The following is an 18,245-nucleotide window of genomic DNA, read 5'->3' as shown; positions in this document are numbered from 1 at the left end:
TAGTTCTAATTTCTGATACAACTTAGTACCTGGGAGAATGTTCAATGTGGGACTGTCTAAACTAGGTTGTCTTGTAGGCATATCTGCCAGGGATTCTGTTGATTGCCTTAATTGATATGGAAAGACCCGAACTCCAGGTGGGGAGCTCCACTCCCTGATTCTGTGAGCACAGAAAGTTAGCTTAAGTACATATGTGTCTGTGGTTCTTTGCTCCAGTGAGAATGTGATGTGACCAGCTGTCTCAAGCTCTGCTGTGACTTCCCCACAGCGATGGGAAATCCGAGCTGAAACAAACCTTTTCTCCATGTTGCTTTCTGTCAGTTTTCTGCTTTTAAATCACACACCAGAAATAAATCAAGAGCACTCTATTTCCTGGACCTCATAACTTAAGCACAGCCTGGATTTGTGATGGCCAATTCTCACTCAGGACAGTCGTGCACAACAATGGCTGGAGCTGTAGGTACTGGCTGGTGTTGGCTGAACACTAAGTCAGCCCGAGAAGACCCACTTTGGTTTGCAGTGTGATCTGCTCTGAAAGTGACAGCACTGGCCCACACATTCCAGAAAGACACATTTATATGTGTACAAATTATTTACCTGCTCTTTTCCTTGTTTACAAAACAAACTTCCAGGATTTCTGAACCCTGTTGACCAATGGTTCTCAGTTAGAAAAAGATCTGAACCATGGAGTGGGCCATTGATGCAAGTTTTTAACTATGCAAGGGGCTCCAGATCCATAGCCAGGACTAAAGAAGCCACTGTTATCAGTCACGTCTTACTGAGCTTAGTACTATTATGTCTCTGTCTGATGACTGAGGGAAGAGAACGCACATGGCTGATTCCTGCAGTCAAATGGCAGAACTGTCTTACGCAAAGTAGCCCAGAGACAGTGAATATAGCATAACAAATGCACTACACCTACCTAAAATCAGTGTGCTCATGCAGGACTCCCTACCTCCTGGGTGAATATGATGGATGATTAAAATGTGTAAAAGTCACTGAGAAGAACACCTGATATAAATCCTTGCACACGCGGTGTCAGTGAGATCATTTCCCCTTTACTCAAGAGGACACTGAAACCTCCTGCACCTGAGGGAAACACTAGGCAGCTCAACACCCTGACTCCCCATAAGCTAGCTGCAGGGTTTACCATGGTAGCGTGAAGGGTGAGTCCAGCTAATCAGGCAAGCGATGACTTTCTCTTCAGTCTCTTTCCTCTCCAAAGTCAAAATTAGGTAAACAAAAAAAACTTAAAAAAAAAAAAAAATCCAGGGAGGGGGGGGGAGTTATAGTAGCAGCAGCAGCAGCAGCAGCAGGTAAGGCAACTCCTAGAGGCTGGATTTTCTGGCTGTGAGCCTAGGTGGCCGTGGAGCTCTGTCGGAGTTTCTGTCTCCTGCACGTCTTACTTACCACACACTCTGTGGTCCTCTCTAGGCATCCAAGGGCCTCTAAGTCAGTGTTAAACGACTGAGGGAGGAAAAGCTAGAGCTTCCTTTGCTGGAGGTGCATGCACTACTCATGGCATGCAGATCTGGTCACACTGCACTTAGTGCTACTCTACAGACCTCACACACATCGACTCTGCTAGGACTCACCATGATCCTGTGAGTGGGTGTTATTACTGTCACCCCATTTAAAGAGGAAGTAAACTCAGCAATAGGGCAGCTAGGTAAAGTGCTGTAGTCAGAACACTTGCAAGAGGCCAAGGTGGGATTCGAACCTCAGCAGCCTGGCTCCACAGCCATGGTCCTGGCCCTTCACCACGGGGGTTCACTACCACTGCCTCTTGGCACAGCCATAGGATGAGGTTGAGTTTCAAAAGCACCTTTCTTCTGAGTTCTCAGTGTTTCATTTATCCTCTCAACAACCCTAAAAAAGCAAGTGGGAGACATACAGTATCTGCATTTCACACATATTACAATGGAAGCAGCAAGAACACGGCTTACAAACGCCTACCTGGACAGCCAACCTCCTAAGTCACTGTTTCAAATCACACTCCTGTCTTCTGAAGTCTCTGTTTGAGCTTTTTAGTTTGGGTTAACTGCTTTAACTGGGGCTGACAGCACGTCCAAGACCCGAGTAGTCCAGAACAGACTTTCTCGCTCTCAGGCAAGATTCTTTCAGTGAATCAAAATTACATGAGCAATATCTGTGGGTCTTACAACTTACTACAAGTCCTAAATTCTAATTAAAAACTATTTTTGTTCATCTAAAATAAGCAGTCAGTGTATTCAGTTACTAGCTCTCTGAGAAAAAATAGGTTATCTTAAAAATGTACTAAGCAGGCAGCTTTAAGGAAAAATCTAATTTATTGAATCACAATGACAAAACATTTCACTTCTCCATCTACTAATGTGTCCTGGATTCCTACTAAATTTATGAATAAAGTACTGGACTCTAAAGAGCCAACTCTGTCAACAGGGTGCTTGTGACTCCCTCGGGTGCCATCAGGCAGTTGAGGAGAGGAGTCGACAGCCACCATCTCCTGACACTCAGAGTCCATGAACTCTACGTCTAGTACCATTCCTCCGCTGCTGAAGGACATGGCACCCAGGACAAACAAAGGACACAAATGAAATGGAGGAGAAAAATACTCCTGCGCATAGGTGCACAATGCATTATGACAAAAGCATTATTAAAAGTCACCTGAGCAGTCAAGGTTCAGCCCCCAACCCCAGGACAGGGACAGTCACGGGGCTTCATAGTCACAGGAGTCCTTTCTATTCCTCAACTCCAGTGCTCTGCAATTCTGTGACCAGAAACTCAGTAGGCCAGAGGCAGCTTTGCAAGTATGTGGCAAAAGCAAACTTGGAAGCTCCAAGTAATGCAGGAGAACACAGTTGTTCTGGTCACCAATGAGCAGCTCCTTATACTCTGTGATTTTAATGAATGATATAAATGTTCATAGACATAAAGCTTGGAAAGGATTTAAATCTACTTCAATGTTCACCTAGATGTTTCAGCTGTGTGAAATTGAAATATCAGCATTAAACATTAAAGAATAAAATAATGAGATACTAAAAGTAATCTATATTTTACTGGATCATGCTAAGAAATTACATGTGATTTTGGGGGTGATATTTATCACCAGTTCAAAGAATTTAATATGGTTTTGGAATTTGTTCTGTTTTGTTTTTAAGACAAATACAAACAACAAAAACAAAAAAAAACCAATGTACTAATTTGAAGAAAAAAAACTGTAATAGCCAACAGCATAAATTAATCTGGTATAGGGTCCACCAGAACTGACCAGATTTTGGCAAAGACAAAAACATTGTGGGTAATATCAACCGTTGCTTTCTCTTATGTTTAAAAGAAGTAGATTATCAAGGATGGATAAAGGTGAAATTGGATGATAGAACTGTATTCTTCTATACTTTTAATGAAATAAAACATTTAAACATTTTCTCTCCATAAAACTTGAGAATGCAAAATATAATCTGATGATGCAAAACATGGCATTTACGAGACTACCAGATTTAAACTGCTGCTGTGTTTGAGGGGAAGGCAGCAACAAAGCTATGTAGTAAATGTGAAGACGGTGTGGGCAAAGACAGATGTGAGCATGAGTGTGCATGGAAGGGGGTAAAAAGGGAAGGGAGGCTTCAGGCAGCCTGGGTATGTATATGTGAATTATATGTCAACATCAGCTAATTCATAGCAAAATATGGACATAAAAGGAAATACCCCACATGGGGAAATGCACTCATTAAACTTAAATTTTAAAAGGATGAAAACACAGATTATACTTTATTCTTAAAAACCAAAATGAATTTCAATACAGAAAATGAAGACAGCATTTTGCAATTTTATCACTCAAAGGAGAATCTCTACTTGAGGAAATCAGTGTGCTGCACTTGGAGAGATGAAATGTTACAGCTTGTACACCAAAATTAAAAAATGAAATTAAATTAAAAAATGAAATGGTTACCAAGGTAATGCAGGTCAGGGGATCAAAGGTGAAGGGTCACACATTATTAAAAAGAAATCCAAAAGGGCGGCTGCATCATGATCTCTGCAAAACAAAGGAGCTCCAGTAAGTACAACTAGCATCTCCCAGAATCAACAATCAAGCTCTCGAAGCTCCCCCTGCAATTGAACAGTCTTCCCTGATTCCATGGAGAGCCATTTTCATTCAGGTACAAAACCAAATTTTAATCATCTGTTACCAACCAAAAAAAAAATTACAAAAAAAATTACAAATATTTAATCCATCATATTAAAACCTCCAATATTTCCAATTGAAAGTGGCTGGGAAGTGCTGGCATTTCATTTCAGTTGGAATCCATACCCTGTTTTCTGGAAATGACAGTGTTTGATAAGTTGCCAACATATCAGAAATCTAATTTGGTCACAGCATGGTGAGTTGGTGTCGTCCCCCCACCCCCGCCACCTCTCCTCAAGGAATGAGTTCCAAAATTGAGTTTTTGCAAATTTCTTTCATTTGAAGTAGCTGCATAAAATTCCCATTATTGGAACATTTAGTATAACAATGTTCTAGAAGACAGCAATAAAGTGATACATGATAAAATAAACTGTGTAACTATACCTATTAAGTCTGTTCTCACATTCAACTCTCACTGAATAAGGGAAGGACATTTCAAGCAAAGTAACAACTTGCTGTCTCTCCTGGAATCATACAGTTAAGAGGAGCCTGCCTTGAGGACAAACCATGCAGGAAAGAGGGATCTGACAGGCTTTGTTTCCCAACAATGTTACACTTACTCACCTTCATTAACAAACTAACTTATGTTCCCACAAAGAGCAGGAGGGTGCAACCTTTGTTTGAAATGTAACTACCACCAGGTTATGGCACTTACTGACAGCAACAACAAGAAGCAAACGGTGACAGTAAATGCTCATTTCCTGGTAAATGACCAACACGGGACAATCATCCTTACTGTCTTTAGTCTGAGAACTAATCCTAAGCAGGTTGTTCCCTGATTCGGGATCCAGGCTCCTTATGCTGAGCAGTGTGTGCGTCTAAGAAGTCCTGTGCACAGTGGCCTGCCACCTGAGGCAGGTGAAGAGCAGCTGGCGGAAGGAGCTTGGTTTGGTTACCATCTTAGCACCCCTTTCCTTCTCCCACCTTAGTTTCACGCCGTCACATCCAACACTTGAGTTAACCTTGTTAAAAATCACATCCCCAAATACTTATATATTAAAATATAGACAAGTGTCCAGAAGGATTTATTAAAAGAAGTAAGATATTTCTTCTAGTGGCTTATGGCAATCAATAAATAAAATAATCCTATGAATGCCAGCTTTTGTTCCCTCTGATTAGGTTTTGTTAAAGTAACTGCAGATCATCATGCACTGGATTGAGTGTGTTAGTGCTTAAGGCCACATCTCTAAAGCCACGGCTTTCCCTTTCATTAGTTGCACAGCTATGAAAAGTAAACTAACATTTCATTTTTGGAGCCCTCATCTCACACAGTCTGGCACATACATATTTGCTGCTGGGAGGCATGCAGGCAATGTTGAACACTGCAAAAGGAATCAATACCCCATCAAAACAATGCATACAGTGCTTTAGTAGCATCATTATTGAGACCATTTCAGCATGTTTGTAACAAAAGACAAGAAGCCAGCAGTGTGGCATTAACTTGAGCTTGGTTTTCCTAAAACATTTTATATTAAAAATAAGCTCCAGACCTGTTCAGACCAAGAACTATATATACAATATGTCTTGACCAAACATATATTCATAATCTCTTAACAATAAGACGACTTCTTAATGCCTTTTAAAAGTCTTCTAAATCATTCTTAAAATTCCACAGCTTATAGAAACAGTTCACCAAATTTTTGCCAATTCATCAGTCCTGCCAGAAGTGTCAGACATAAACCATCCAAAGCTAATGCAACCTTCAAGTTGTCAGCTGTTCCCTAGCATGTCCTGACTTTCCATGGGGGTGGATTCATATTCCCTGCCTACACACATGGCAGTTCTGACAGACAGCCTCTGAATTCAACTGTACCTATGGGGACAACAGTCCAACTGATTTTTAAAGTAACAATCAATTAGGAATTTAGCCAGTGACTTCTGGTTGGGGAGAAGGTAGGCTAGAATTTATTATGGTGCTAACAAGTCCCTAGAACAGCACTCAGGAAGGAAAGTACACACTCTACCACTGTCAGCAAAGACCCACACAGGAGCCCACTATGTGGACAGCAGCTGAGACCACTGCACCTGCTGAGGTCAGCATGGGTGCCTTCAGCAGTGTCCAGACAGCAGGTCTGTGGACACCTACCTGACCTAAAACCATTATTCTGGACCCGAGCTCTAGGAGGTTCAGGGCCTGGGTAGCTACAATCTTCATCCAGGGCGCTAACTCTAGTCCTAACTGGAGCCAATGTGTTTTCCCTATAGAACTTTCCGGCTTCTAGACCATTTTCAGGTCTCATAAACCAAAATTACCCATCTTCCTTTTCTTCTTCAGAAGCCTCCCTTGCCTTCACTATAGCCACAGTCAGTTAGTGACAAAGTTCTCATTAAAGTAACACAGAATACGCAGATGTTGCCACAGACTGGAATAAGCTCTCAGCTGAGGAACCAAGGGGAATGTTCTACCAGACGGGAACAGAGCTCTAGACCACCTCAGGGAAACTTTACAAAGTTACATACAGTTTATCTCTTTCCACAACTAATAATAGAATTAAACAGTAAATGCTCAAAACCCCTAGCCAGCCTCCAGATCCTTCTGCATATCCTTGATCTGAATATATCCACCTGCTCCCAGCAGAATTCTCCAGGGACTCTCACAGCAGACTGTCTGGGACACATGGACAAATTTAATTCCTTTTCTCAACAAATCTACAAGCAAGAGGAACTGGCTCCCTTCTCAGACAGAGCAAAGGCCTGTGAGAGGAAAGAGGTGCTGCCATGTTTCCCTTAGAGGCTAACTTCTGATGTAACAAGTAAGGAAGAACTAGGAAGAAATCCACAACAAAAAAGTCACAAGATTCAGCATGAGGGAAGGCACCGCAGAACTGAAGAAGCCCATCAAGACAGGACCTTAGACATTTTTCTGGTTTTTCACAAAATGGCTATTAGTGCTGTTATGCAATACTTTCTCCAGCAGATACTAAGCTTTGCAGGAATGTGTACTGATTAAAGAGATATTCAGCTAAAAGCTGATTAAGATGATGGGCAAATTATTTTTAATCCATAAATACAAATGCATAAGTTCCCTCATGCCATACGTAGAGCATCAAATATACTTGAGCTAGATCCAGCTTTTTAGCTAAGCAAAGGCTATACTTCTATTACCACTTCATGGTATGCTCTATGTTTGTTTGTCCGACATGGCAGAAATGCAATCCACTCCAACACCAGAAAAACAAGTGTTTAGTTTTCACGTTTTCAGTCCCCGTGTTCACAGACCCAAATGTTTGTACTCCCTGAGTCCCAGGCCCCGTGTTTGTAGTCCTTGTGTCCCAGGCAACCCTGTTGGCAGTCCCAATGTTTGACCCAAGATGAGGTGCAATTCCTTTCCTTTGCCAACCACCATCATGTCTTGTGGTTTTCCAAATGTTCAGAATACCAACCTTCGTTACTTGTCTCTAAGATGAACTAAGACACATGATAGAACATCCCACACCTACAACCACAGCATTCCTACTATATATATATATATATATATATATATATATATATATTTCTTTCTTCCTTTCTTTTCTTTTCATTTTTTTTTTTCTTTTCTTTTTGAAAGAAGGTCTCACTATGTAGCTCTCACTAGCCTGGAAATCACTATATAAACCAGGCTAGCCTGAAACTCACAGAAATCCACCTGCCTATGCCCCCCAAGAGCTGGGATTAAAGAAGTGTATTACCCAAGTCCCACCATAATAATTTTAAGGGGGTGAGGAGATGAGGTAGCACACACCTGTAACCCCCAAATTAGGCAGGCTGTGGCAAGAGGATTTAGAGATCTGAGCCCAACTGGACTATACAATTAGAGCAAGAAAAACAAAGAACTAAAAAGAAAGGGGAGAGTCAAAGGCGGGGGGGGGGGGGCGGTTACAGGGAGGAAGAGAAGACAAACTATTAACCTTCAACAATGAATGTAACCTTTTCCTCTGGTAGCTTAGAATATCCCACAAAGGCTAAAGAGGATGGGAAGGAGGAATAGTGATAGCAACCACAGGACTTCTGAGGGGTGCACAGGCTCATGGCACTGAGGCTATTCATGCCAGAACACACACCACTGTGCAATTAGCACATGGTCTCACATGCAGTAGCTAAACAGTCGACCTCACAGAATCAGAACAGTCATTACCAGAACCTAGGATGGCTGAGGGGCCAAGAATAAAACATGTGAAAGGGGAAAGGGGACAGTGAACATTAATTATTTTCAGATAAGGTCACATACCATTTGTAGCTCAAGCTGGCCCAGGCTGGCTTCAAACTCATGGCAATCCTATGCCTCAGCCTCCCAAATGCTGAAACACAACAGACATGAGCAACCATGCCTGGCTAGAAGGAGTAACTGCTAATGTTCTCTAACACTGAAGAGTTGCTGGCTGACAACAATGATATATTTCAAAATAACTAGAAGAAAAATTTCTGAATGTTCTCAACATAAACACATTCACATATGCATCAAGTAATAGGCATGCCAACCAATTAAAACATCTTAATGCAGCCCATAAATATGAAATTACTATGTATCAATTAAAAATAAAAATAGAGGGGGTTAGAAAGATTGATCCATGGATAAAGCACTTGTCGCACAGTTTAAGAATCAAAATTTGGATTCCCCAGAACCCACATAAAGCGACAAATGTTTGCACCCATCTGTAATTCTACAAGATATGGGGCAGAAATGGGAAGATCCCAGAAACTCTTCAGCTAGCATCCCTTACCAAGCACTGAGCAAAAACCCTGCCTCAAACAAGAAGACTAGATACTCAACGTTGTCCTCTGATCTGATAAGTGCCCATATTCATTCTCTCTCTCTCTCTCTCTCTCTCTCTCTCTCTCTCTCTCTCTCTCTCTCTCTCTCTCTCTCTCTCTCTCACACACACACACACACACACACACACAGCCACACCAAACACAATCATCAATTCAATCAAAACATAAACCAGTTGTTAATATGCTTGCCTAGCAGACACCAAAGCCTGGGTTTGATCCCCAGAAGCACATAAACAGGGTGCAGTAGTGATATGTCTTAATTCCAGCACTCAGAGAGTAGAGGTAGAAGGATTAGATATGCAAAGTCATACACAGCTATGTTACACAGCAAATTCCAGGTTAGATGGGACTACATAAGACTCTCTAAATAACCAGTTACTCTTAAAGATTATATAATTTATCACATGCCAGCTCCTCGATAAAGCAAGCTGTGCAAGGACAAGAATGCTAAGTGGGAGCACAGGACAAGGATTTAGCCTCACACTGCACTCTTGGAACCAGGTCATGTTGGGACTGTCCATGCAGAGAAGGTCAACAAAATTCTAGGCAGACTGTGGAAGCCACTGCTCCTGAGCTCTTTGTTGCCTATTATTTGTCTGTCTATTACCAGAGTTGGTAAGAGAATCCTCCCTTTTCACACATAAGAACGCACACAGATACTGTGTATTTAAATGCTTGGTACTGGTTACCCATACTGGCTACACATCTGAAATCACCCCACTTTCAAAATTAGATTGGCTTACCACATTTATAAAACTGAGTAGCATAGCCAAGACCCACTTCTTTCTAGCTGTCCACTGGCGTAAGGGTTGACAAAAATGTGTAAGTTCCCAAAAAACAAATTTAAAAGAAAGAAAAAATAAAGTTCACCACTGCTAGCATTATCAATTTTTTTGTTTACAAACCTGGTGGCACACCCCTTTAATTCCAGCACTCTGGGGGGCAGAGGCAGGCAGATTTCTGTAAATTCAAGGACACCCTGGTCTACAGAGCTAGTTCCAGGAAAGCCAAGGTTACACAAAGAAACCCTGTCTCAAACAAACAAAAAATAACAACAACAAAAAAAAAATCTCCTTGCTTGTAGACTTCTCAGCAACACACACCAGTGAGCACCTGTTTTCCGCACTGGGCGAGATGCTCCCATCTGAGCCATCACCCATAAACAGTCTCTCCAGGACAGCAGCAGGAGACTGCGATTTTCAACCCCAAACAAGTGACTCAAGAGCCTGCCTATCTGGCAAGCCTCCCAGGTGAGTCTGGTTAGTCCACAGCCCTCCCTTTGAAATCGGACTCAGGTTGGCTGAATCTATCCTCCAGTTTCCTCACAGACACATTGACCTCAGGGGGCAACTATAAGTGGCAAAGCTGCTAAAATTTTAAGTTTAAAAGAAAATCCAAGCCTATAGAGAAAACTCAGTAAGTAAAATGCCTGTGTTTTAAGCATAAAGACCTGAATTCAGATCTGAAGAAACCATGTAAAGGCAGATGTAGAAGCACAAATCAGAGGTGGGTGTGCATGTCTGTAATGCCAGCGCTCCAGCAGCAAGACAAGAGGAGAGACCCTACACTCGGCAGGAGCTTGGTCATGCAGAGACAGGGTAGGAGTTGTCCACAAACTCTGCAAACACTTGCATGTGATAGTCTGTGGCATAGCTTACTGGTGGTCCGTCTCTATCAAGATTTCAAAGCTTTCAGGTACCTGAATATATGCCTTTAAGTTGTTAAACCCAAGAGAATTAATTATGTATGAAATGGAGTGGAGGAGAGGAAGGCAAGGCAGAAGAGAGAAACTGGGAGGGAAATATAAAAACTACTTTCTGAAAAAGTCTTATGGAAACCAGTAGAAGTTTCCTAAAATTTATCTATACACATACATAAAGAGTTAAAATGGACATCCTATGACTGGGCAACAATGCCCCTACTAGGCATTGGGGGGGAGGGGTAGTCAGTGAGATACCCAAAAATCCCCAAACAATACAGGATATTGCCAAAGCTCTTGGCTACCTTCCAGAACGTGATGGCAAGACTCTGTTACTGAAGACACCACATAGGTGATTATATAAAAAGAAGTACCAAGCTAGTACTGACATGGAAGCATCCTCTCTCCTGGCTAGCTCCCATGCTGCTATGCATGCTGCCAAAGGAGAAAAGTAATCATCAGTCTTACTGAGCTGTGAACTCGGCAAGCTCCAATAATGACAGGCCTGGTCAGACATGGCCACTGGTACAATAGCAGAGTAAACATTATAGGAGTAACTGACCACTTCTGATTTTATTTCATGTCCACTCCACAAGATGAAATCCATACCCGGAACTATATTAGGCCAACAATCTATGGCTACACAGATTATAGACACCAGGAGAGAACATACTGTTATTATTCTGCTAAAAAGAGTGTTAAACCGGGCTGGAGAGATGGCTCAGAGGTTAAGAGCATTGCCTGCTCTTCCAAAGGTCCTGAGTTCAATTCCCAGCAACCACATGGTGGCTCACAACCATCTGTAATGAGGTCTGGTGCCCTCTTCTGGCCTGCACGACACACAGACAGAATATCGTGTACATAATAAATAAATAAATATAAAAAAAATTTTAGAAAAAGAGTGTTAAACCAACTCCTAATGACTTAAGATTATACCTATAGATTTAGGTCATTTCTCAATCCTTATCAGTAAATACTTTTGTACAAGTAGATGATGATCAAACAACATGGAGACCCACAACTGGCCAAGGTGCAGAGAATAAGCGACTAAAGTGTTCAGCCCTACATGGAATATGGATACTGCACTCCCTCCTCCAAAGGCTCAGAAATCACTGAAGAAGGGGCAGAAAGAGTGTAAGAGCCAGAGACAGTAGATGAGTGCAAGGAAAGAGCAGGACACCTGCTCATATGAACTCACAGCAGTTTTCACAGAATGTATTAAGACCTGTGCAAGCCAAAGTCAGACTAAATCACAACATGGAGAATGAAGTTAGGCATGAAGTTAGGCATCCTTTGTTGGGCAGCTATTGGCAACTCTTAGCTGCTGAGAGAGGAAGGGTCAGTTTTCTCTACAAGCACAGCACTAATAAATTGACTGTGGTAGTTTGAATGTAAATGGCCCTCATAAATTCTGAGGGAGTGGCACTATTAGGAAGTGTGGCTTTGTTTGAATAGGTATGGCCTTGATGGAGGAACTGTGTCACTACTGTGGGGGCAGGCGTTGAGGTCTCCTATGCTCAAGCTATACCCAATGTCTCAGTTCATTTCCTGTTGACTGCTGATCAAGATATAGGACTCTCACCTCGTTCTCCAGTCTGCCTGGACTCTGCTGTGAAGATAATGGTTAATCCTCTAGAAGTGTAACTCACCCCAATTAAATGTTTTCCTTTAAAAGAGTTGCCATGGTTATGATGTCTCTTCACAGCAACAGATACCTAACTAATACATTGAGCATACACCTTTATGAAAGGCCACACATCCAAGAATGTGGACAGCAAAAAATGGCTTTAATATGATAGAGGTAGAGGTTGCAAGGGGAAGGGGCACAAAAACACAAAGTTGGGTTGGAAGGAAGAATAGATTGGGAAGGGCTGGGGGAGGGAAGATGACTATGATCAAAACACATGACATTCTCAAAGAATATTTTTCATAAGTTTTTTAAACATCAAAAAACAGTGCTTTTTTTCCTTTTGTGATCTTGGGATATTACTTCATTCAACTATGTCTCATGTTCTCCATTTACAACATGACATTATCATTCCTATATCACATAGACTGTGCTCATCATTATATAGGATATATACATTAAGTCCTCACACCTTGGCTTTCTGATCATACAGTATTTATTACCAACTATATGTCATAGTGTGTCACGCCTTTAAAATCAGTGTCATTCATATGATCTATACTCTTGTCCTCTTTATGATCCTATTTTATCAAAAAGCATCTTATTTACAAAGAAGATGAAACTAACCTATCTGATAAAATCTCCTTGGCTCTCTTTTTTTGAGTGGTAGGAGAAGACAAGTAATATCCACATTTAATGGTAGCAGACAAAAGGCATAAAGTCAAGACCTGAGAAAATTCCACTGTCAAACTTAAGAGAGCAAGAGGGTGCATCCAGCACAGGGAGAAGAAGGGTCATACACCATCCCAGGAGCTGGGGAAGTATGGTGTGTGTGGTCACTGTGGCATGTGTGACAGTAAAAGCACACACTGAAAAATGCTTTTATTGAACTCTGCTGCTGCTGTTGAAGACAAAATGTTGTTTTTGGCAACACTGTTGGTATTGGTATTGATGTCATTGCTCCTGCAGTTATTGAAACTAGAACTCATAGAAATTCTCCTCTACTTCCTGAGTGATTAGGATCACAGACATAAATCACATACCTGGCTTATTTTAACTTTTAGATCACTAGTGATTCAAGAAAGAAGGTGCAACAGAATAATAGGAGCTAGGTTGAACAAATAAAACACTTGAATAACAAGTGAAGATGGGGAGGGGAGAAGTCTGGATCTCAAATTTGCAAACCCATGCTCACGGCAGCACTATTCAAACCATACAGAGGCAAACTGTGGTATCTACATAATAGAATACTCAGCTTTAAAAGGGAAGGAGGCTGGAGAGATAACTCAGAAGTTAAGAGCACAAACTGTTCAGATCCCAATACAACACTTTATGGCAGCTCACAACCACCTTTAAGTCCAGTTCTATAGGAGTTGATGCCCCCTTCAGGCCTCTTCAAGCCCCTGTACTCACATGCACAGACCTACGTACTTACAGTTAAAAATAAAAGTAAATCTTTAAAATCAGAAGGGAAGGGGAGGCAAACATATACTACACTGAGAAACGTTTAGAGCATTATACTAATTAAATAGTCCAGTCACACACAAAGAGAAAGTACTGCCTGACTCCCCTTTTTAAGGTCCCCAGAACCAACTGCACAGATGACAGAATAGAAGTGTCTGGGAAAGGGATGGGCTGTTTGAGGACAAAGTTTCAGTTTCTGGAGATGGATGATGATGGTGGGTGCACAACAAAAATGAACTTTACACTGCTTAGTTCTATGCAAAGAAAACATTCAGACTCTAATTTTCTGCTGTATAAATGTGAAAGGCACCTGTCTGTCTGAATATTGAAGCAGCTACCAGGCCATGATGACCATCACTGCAAAGAACTTAGAGCAGGAGTATATGGGTGAGAGCACAGTGCAAGCAGAGAGATCATGGATATCGGTCCCTCCCTAATAGGAACCAGGGCAACCAGACCAGAGCAAGGACATTCCTCCAGCCATCACAGCTGGACCTACCAATATTCATGATGTGCACAAACATTAAAGGAGAGGAAGTGAACGCTACAGAAACAAAGATAGGAACTATTCCAGTCCCGTCATCAGTGACAACACCTGCTTTTAATTCAGTCTTCTTTAACATACAGCTTCTAAGATTACATGAGCTCATTTATTAAAGTCACAACAGAATTCATTCAAACAAGAAAGTTATCTACTGTAAAGCTGCACTCTGGTTTTGACAGATATTTAAGCAGAGGTGGCCACTAATTTTCTTTCTATAATGTTAAAATGAAAGGAAGGTCACCATGTAAGGAAAGATAACTGTAACAACAATATAAACCCAGAGTGAACAGATCACAGAAGACAGTCCAAACAGTGCCCAAGGCTGTCACAGCAACACAGGTAACTGCAGCATTTAAAGTCAACTGGAAAAGATCAACAACTCAATACAGGGAGCAATTTGGAAGGAAAATGAAATTACAACTATGCCTCACCCTGCTCATGTGGCTTCTTTAGTGTTTAGTTACATTAAACATCTTAGGATAAAACAGAGAAAGAGAATCTAAATAGATAACCCAATACTATACAAGGAAGACTTTTCTGTAAATGCCCAAGACCAAACAAGTTCAGAAAGCTAACAATTAACTACAAGTTCTTTGTGTGTGGAGGGGGAGAGGGGGAGGGGCAACTATACACATTTCTTAAAATAAAAAAAAAAGCACTTAGAAAGCAAAGGCAGAGGGAGGATGAAGAACCAACTTCAGAAAAACAGCAAAAGAAATGAAGATAATTTTTTAAAAATATAACATGAAGTTAGACAAGCAGCTAAAACAGGCTAAATCACAGGAACATACAAACAAATGAAATGTAAAGGAAGCAAGAAGCCAGACATGGTGGCACATACCTGTAATTCCAGCTCTTGGGGGGCTGAGGCAGAACTACACAGAAGGACCCTATCACCTGGTAACAAAGGAAGTGTCAGCTTCTCACCCAACAGACTGAAAGATCCCTGAGTGATGGAACACACACTCTCATATCTGATTACTGAGAATTGAATTGCTACATAGCAAATGTTTATCCTTTGACAAGTACATCTGTCCTGAGAGCATAACTAGAGAAGTATGCAAAAATATGTGAACCAGAATCTTAAGTGTGCTAGTTAAAAAAGGCTCAGTTATATTAAACATCTCAGGCTAAAAATCCAAACCAAAATGATGTAAGAACAAAATAGAGATTGCTAAGTTTTTATGGGCATCCTTGCTCTGCAATCATGAATATTCATAACCACACATATGCACCAACATGGAAAATAGCCATAATATCCTGTATTATAAGGAGAAAACAGTGAAGGAGGAGGTACGCACAGTGTCGTGTGTGTGTCTTTGTGTGTGCACATGCACATGCAAGCTTTATAGAGATATACACCACAGGAGCACACAGATCTTGCTCAAGCATCATTTACATCTACAGAACTATGGTCTGGACATATTTGAAAGTGTCCCACAAAAGGTCTGTATCATTAGTCTGGTCTCCAGCATAAAGGTATATAACCTCCTTTGTGAAGTGGACCCTAGAGGAAGTCCTTCAACAGGAGTCAGAGAGAGGTTCTTAGAGCAATGGGCAGCATGCCAATGAAGAAACCCTAGTGGGTTCTTGGACCAGTCGGCCTCTCTGGCTTCCTATTTGGTGACACAATTTCTCCCTCCACATATGCTCCTGAAATCAACCATCAGATCTTGCCAAGAGGTTGAACCCGTAAGCCACCTGATCGTAAACTATCAGCCTGTAAGTTAAATAACACTATAAAGCCCCTGCCTTAGGCATTTTCAGTATAAAAATCAAAAAGACACCTGATCGTAAACTATCAGCCTGTAAGTTAAATAACACTTACTATAAAGCCCCAGCCTTAGGCATTTTCAGTATAAAAATCAAAAATTAGAATACACATTCTGTCTTCCTTGCTCTGGGTCAGAATGCTTCTCAACTCAGTGGGCACACTGATCACTTGAGAAACGCTTGTCTAGAAATGACAATCCTCCCCACAAGGCTGATAGCACCAAGATAAGAACAGGGTTTCTAAGTTTGAAGAGAAACGATGTTCAACACACTGTGAACAATGCCACTTCTGAAGGATCCCCACACAAGACTGGTACAGCCCTAAAAGCTGAAGGAATAAACTCCATCTTGGCTTTCTGACTTGTCCTTTCTCTGTTGTTCTCTCTGCAGTCACCTGGAATTCCAGGAACAACACTCTGATTAGGAGCACTAGATGATCAGTTGAATTAGCCCGCAGACAGCAGCAACCCTCTTATCCACAGCCCCGCGTGGCCAACTAGGCCACAGTTTGATCCAACTGCCTAAGTAAGCATGTTTCTCACTCCCACTTCTGTTCCTTCCCTATTTAAACCTGAAGATCTTTTAAGTGTCCCAAGGACAAGGCTGAAGAAGCTGGGCACCTCTGCCTTTCTCAGTGGCTAAACTGAATATTCCTTTGCTGTTTCTTGACCTCATCTTCTATTTGAAGTGTCCAGCCCCTTCTGCCTCAAACAGTAACAGACTCCAAAAAATCCCCAGTCCTCATCTTCAACTCGTCTTTCTCTGTAAGGTATTTTCTTCTTGACACTTCTACTCCCCGGTCCCAGTCTCCTTTACTTTCTGACCTCTGGGTGGCCTCCAGGACCTTTCTCTTCCCCCACTCACCCCACTCCTCTGAGAAAGCTCAATGGGTACTCTTGGCTTCTTTGGCTTTTCCATACATCTCTCTCTCTAACTGCTCCCAAGGATGTCTACCTCGATGTCTCACATACGCTCCAAGCTCCACCACAAAACATGAACTCAGCACTACTGAAACCTGTTCTTGGTGCATTTTGTTCTCAACTCTCCTCTCCTCTGCCAGGAGAAAACTCAGAATAAACTCACTAAGGTGTAAAAAAGGTATTTTAAGCTGAAAATACGAGTTCTAAAATCCCGTATCTTCCTACAAGCAGAGTCTCCCCACAGATCTCCAAATAACTCAGCTGTCATAAACCCCATCCCCAGGAACAACTCAAATCTTCTACGATGAGAAGACAGCCAAAGAAACTGTTTGCACCCAGATGCCAGAGGACTGTCATTTCTCTACTCTAAAGGCTTGTTCCCCCAAACCTTGTTTCTTTTCCTACAAATGCACTCTGCCTCCCCTTTACCTCTTAGTGTAATACAGAAGGCCCAAAGTTTGGCTCTTTTCAATCACAATTCTCTATAAATATCCCTAAAATAAATATCATACATGTGCAAATTCAAAAGGTCACACACACGAAACACTAGAATCTAGGTGGTTTTCTTTTCTTGTTGACCTGTCTTTTGTCAGCTTAGGCAAAGTGTAGCACAAAGTTTCTGTCCCACCGAGTCCCACAGTCGTTCAGTACCAAAGAAACAAACAAAGGCTTTTATTAATTACAATCCGTTTGGCCCATTAGCTAAGGCTTATTATTAACTAGCTCTTACAACTTTGATTAACCCATTAGTGTGGGAGGTCCTTCTGTCTGTGTGTTGCTTTTCTTGGTTAATGAATAAAGAAACTGCCTTGGCCTGTTGATAGGGCAGAACTTAGGTAGGCAAGGAGACGGAACTAAATACTGGGAGAAAGACAGCAGAGTCAGAGAGACACATGGAACCGCCAGAGTCACACATGCCACATGCCGAATCTTAGCCAGTAAGCCACTACCACGTGGCAATATAAAGATTAATAGAAATGGGCTAAATTAATCTAAGAGTTAGCCAATAAGAATCTAAAGCTAATGGGCCAAGCAGTGATTTAATTAATACAGTTTCTGTGTGGTTATTTTGGGGCTAAGCTAGCCGGGCGGCCAGGACGAACAAGCAGACCCTCCTCCTACAACCCATAATTCTTGTCTATGTTTAGCCACATGGCTTGGTACCTTTTCTCAGTAAGATATTCTCATCTTGCTTCCTCTGTGTCTCTGCCTTTCCTCTCCCCAGAATTCTCCAAGTCTGGTCACCCCATCTATACTTCCTGCCTGGCTACTGGTTAATCAGTATTTTATCAAAACCAGCA

The 18,245-nt window shown here is 41.6% G+C and overlaps 1 protein-coding gene across 6 annotated transcripts in view; it reads right to left on the bottom strand.

Annotated features, from left to right (window-relative positions):
* The window catches only part of Camta1 (calmodulin binding transcription activator 1), an 811,989-nt gene that overhangs the window by 737,204 nt on the left and 56,540 nt on the right, over nt 1-18,245 (bottom strand). For 2 of the 6 annotated variants that reach the window (XR_005285810.1, XR_005285812.1), the window contains exons 4-5: nt 3,932-4,015; nt 1,596-1,869 (exon numbers count right to left, since the gene is read on the bottom strand). The exons of 1 other annotated variant lie outside the window; for it this stretch is intronic. Coding sequence is in view for 1 of the 5 variants with exons in the window: in XM_038333571.1 (XP_038189499.1) it covers nt 4,007-4,015 (9 nt within the window). In the remaining 4 variants the exon portion in view is untranslated. Of the gene's footprint in view, nt 1-1,595; nt 1,870-3,726; nt 4,016-18,245 lie in introns of those variants that run through there. 3 more of the 6 variants (XR_005285811.1, XR_005285809.1, XM_038333571.1) reach the window with 2 other exon arrangements.

Source organism: Arvicola amphibius, chromosome 6, assembly GCF_903992535.2.
Source record: "Arvicola amphibius chromosome 6, mArvAmp1.2, whole genome shotgun sequence".
In the NCBI taxonomy this organism is placed as follows: Eukaryota; Metazoa; Chordata; class Mammalia; order Rodentia; family Cricetidae; genus Arvicola; species Arvicola amphibius.
Note: the sequence above shows the minus strand (reverse complement) of the source record. Positions and strands in the feature narration are given on the sequence as shown.